The sequence below is a fragment of the Triticum dicoccoides genome, chromosome 7A (genome assembly GCF_002162155.2).
Source record: "Triticum dicoccoides isolate Atlit2015 ecotype Zavitan chromosome 7A, WEW_v2.0, whole genome shotgun sequence".
In the NCBI taxonomy this organism is placed as follows: Eukaryota; Viridiplantae; Streptophyta; class Magnoliopsida; order Poales; family Poaceae; genus Triticum; species Triticum dicoccoides.
The window spans coordinates 9,509,295-9,512,724 of NC_041392.1; the positions used below are offsets into that span (position 1 = coordinate 9,509,295).

The 3,430-nt window shown below is 42.3% G+C and overlaps 1 protein-coding gene across 1 annotated transcript; it reads left to right on the forward strand.

The window, feature by feature from the left end:
- Window positions 1–526: 526 nt before the first annotated feature.
- LOC119327582 (G-type lectin S-receptor-like serine/threonine-protein kinase At2g19130) lies at window positions 527–2,058 on the forward strand. The gene has a single exon (XM_037600683.1). The coding sequence runs from the start codon at window positions 716–718 to the stop codon at window positions 1,967–1,969; it is 1,254 nt and encodes a 417-aa protein (XP_037456580.1). The 5' UTR covers window positions 527–715; the 3' UTR covers window positions 1,970–2,058.
- The last annotated feature ends 1,372 nt before the right edge of the window (window positions 2,059–3,430 follow it).

Consider the following 3,430-nt stretch of genomic DNA (forward strand, 5'->3'; position numbering starts at 1 on the left):
TCTCTACTTGATAATTGTTGTGTGTTCAAGGTGTAGATTCGTGCATGCGACGGATACTCTCTTTTCAGGCCAGTCTCTGTATGGTAACCGTACCCTACTGTCCAAGAATGGTGCCTTTGAGTTGGGTTTCAGCTGCCTATCTCCTCCATGCTCAGAGTTTACATTTGGCATCTGGTACGTCAACACATCAACTGGCGTCAACTCATCAACTTGTAGTGCTCTTCTAGTTTGGTCTCCTCAATTGCAGGGTTACCTCGTCGCCTTAGACCCTCAGACCTCTGTTCTTAGCCTCTCATATGGCAACTTACAACTCACCTCGCAGTTGACCTATGGCTTTGATGCTATTGCATGGTCATCAGAAGAGAGACCAAATGAATCTACTTCTGCAGTTGCGTTACTTCTTGACAACGGAAATCTGGTAATAAGAGACAAAGTGAATAGTTCATTGTTGTTCTGGCAAAGTTTCGATCGACCATATGGTACAGTGCTACCTGGAGCACGGCTAGGATATAATAATAATAACATGATCATTAGTAGCGAGGCTAGAAATAATGTTTCTTGTTTCCTTTCTTCTAACCTGGAGAGGAGTACACACCAAAGAAGAAGGTTTACTGTCTCCACTTCTTACAGCTATTATCCCCGCACCTATTATCCCGGCGCCTATTATTACATCAGTTCTATTACGACCACTTATTCTGACACTTTCCCGAGCTGGATGGATATTCATGAAGATGAAGAATCTTGGTTTTTGTCCAACAATTCACATGTATATGTACAGTTGCATCCTGATGGTACTGTCACTGCTGCTAAACTATGGGGTTGTGGGACTGTGTTGTGGTCTGCTCAAGATTCCAGGCAGGAAAAACCAGTATGCAAGCAAGAAATATTGTATACCAAGAAAGAGAAGTCATATCCAAAGATTAAAATCGTTGTTCTAATTACAGTGATGGGTGTGTTAACCGTTATGCTTGTTTGTCTTGTTCTTTTCTGGAGAAGGAGAAACAAGCCATCCCTGGAACTATCAATGAGTTCCAATAGCGGCCTCAAGATCTTTTCAAACATGCAAATAAAGAAGGCAACGAAGAATTTCTCCGAAAAACTTGGAGAAGGGGGTTTCGGCTGTGTTTACAAGGGGGAATTGGCAGGTTTCTCTCTAGTGGCAGTCAAAAATCTAAAAAGCATCGGACAAGGGGAAAAGGAATTCCGAGCAGAAGTACAGACAATTGGCATAATTCACCACATCAATATTGTCCGGTTATTTGGTTTTTGTGCGGAAGGGCTGAAAAGGGTTCTGGTATACGAGTACATGGAGAATGGTTCTTTGAGTTCTCATCTGTTTTCAAAGAGTTCGGCCGTATTAACCTGGGATCTCCGGTACCATATTGCACTTGGAACTGCAAGAGGCTTGGCTTATCTCCATGAGGAATGTAAAGAATGCATTATACATTGTGACATGAAGCCAGACAATGTACTTCTTGATGCAGAGTTCTGCCCCAAGATTGCGGACTTCGGCATGGCCAAGCTTCTAGGTCGAGATTTCAGCAGGGCTTTGACAACAATGCGAGGGACCATTGGATATCTTGCACCGGAGTGGATATCGGGGTTACCGATCACACATAAGACTGATGTTTACAGCTATGGCATGATGCTTCTTGAAATCATATCTGGTCGAAGGAACTCAGAGAAAATTAAGGAAGGAAAGTTCACATACTTTCCCATCTTTGCGGCAATCAAGGTGAATGAGGGAGATGCTATGTGTCTGCTGGACAGTAGGTTGGAAGGCCAGGCAGATGGAGAGCAGCTGAGCAGAGCTTGCAGAATTGCATGCTGGTGCATTCAAGATGCTGAGGATGACAGGCCGATGATGGGACAAGTTGTTCACATGCTGGAGAATGTCATGGATGTCGAAATCCCACCTACTCCAAGGTCACTTGAACACTATGTTGGCATGGAGGATTGCTCATACTAACTTGTTCTAAATTCTACATGTTTGTTGGATAGGCCGGCCTTAGTTATAATGCCCATTAGTCTATGTTTCTGTTTATTTTTTGAAGTTTAGTGGAACACAGAAATATATATGTGGTCTGTCCTGTAGTTTCAATAAAGCACACATGTCTTCACTTTATACTTTGTTGCACAACTTTTTGGCTAGTCTTGGAGGTTTGTTTGTATTTATGTTTTGATTTTAGAAGGATTCGAGGTTTGTTTGTATGTACGTATGTCATCCACCTGATTACAAGGTTAAGATGTGCATCATCGTCTGCCTTCTGTTTCTTCTGAATTTCATCTGACTGACCGCGTACTCTGGTTTTGGAAAAGCAAGCAGAGTACTCTGTTTTTGGAAAAGGAAGCAGAGTACTCTGTTTTTGGAGTTCCAGCCCTCTTGTTACTCTCTGCTATATTAACCGCTAAAAAAGAATTTTACGTATGATAGAAATAGGCATGTGTCAATGTGTTGTCTAATAGCTGCTCGAGCTGAGCAAACTTCATTTGGGCATTCTGTTTATATGTCACCTGAATCATTATAATTTTTTATGAAAATCTGTCGACTAGTATATTCATGTTAAAGGGCATGCACTTTTACAATATCAGAGCGTAAACTTTCCATGCATTATTTTCTTGGTATCGTCAGTTTGAAAGTGCAAAAGAGATGAGCGGTTCGGCCGGCGGTCCGTGCGGCTGCCTGGGGAAAGAGATGAGCTGGAAGAAGTAGAAGGGCCGCACGCCGTTGGATTTGCAGCCGACGTCCCAAAACAATCGACTGGCCCTAATAATTCAAAAAGCAGTCTGACTTACCTGTAGTCACGCCCTCATATTTTTTTTCAGTTTTAGACGCTTTGCTGATAATAATATACAGTCTGTGTAGAGATGGCACTTTCTGTTTTTACAACTGAACTTGTGATCGTTCATATGTGCATGCTGGCGGATATTTTCACCATGTGCGTGGGAGTGTTACATTGAGAAGATTGCATTCAGTATTTGTGCGGTCCATCAACACTTTTTTTCTCAACTCTACTCAAAATACTCATGAACTCAACTTGAGATGGCAACATTTTACACGTACAAGTGATTTATTTTTCCTTCAAACATCCAGGAATGAATCAAAATCTTGTTCGTGTCCACCAATATGCACGGTGATTTGAAACCAACCTGCTATTTGGTTCCAGGCCAAGTCATTCCATGCAGCAATACTCAACATTCTTTCTTTTAGACCAAGGCATTGCAGAAATTCAACGAACCAAGCAAACTCAGACTTTGAGCAGGGCACACCCATTCTTTTAGGCATGCACATTGCAGTGACAGGGATGTTCGGAGGTTTGAACCTAGTCAGTACCTAAAAGTTCATAGCCTGGAATACATGCATAGCTTTCAACATGGCGTCAAGCAAAAACATCTGCGGAGGTTTCAGAGACTTTCCTTGCTACTCCCG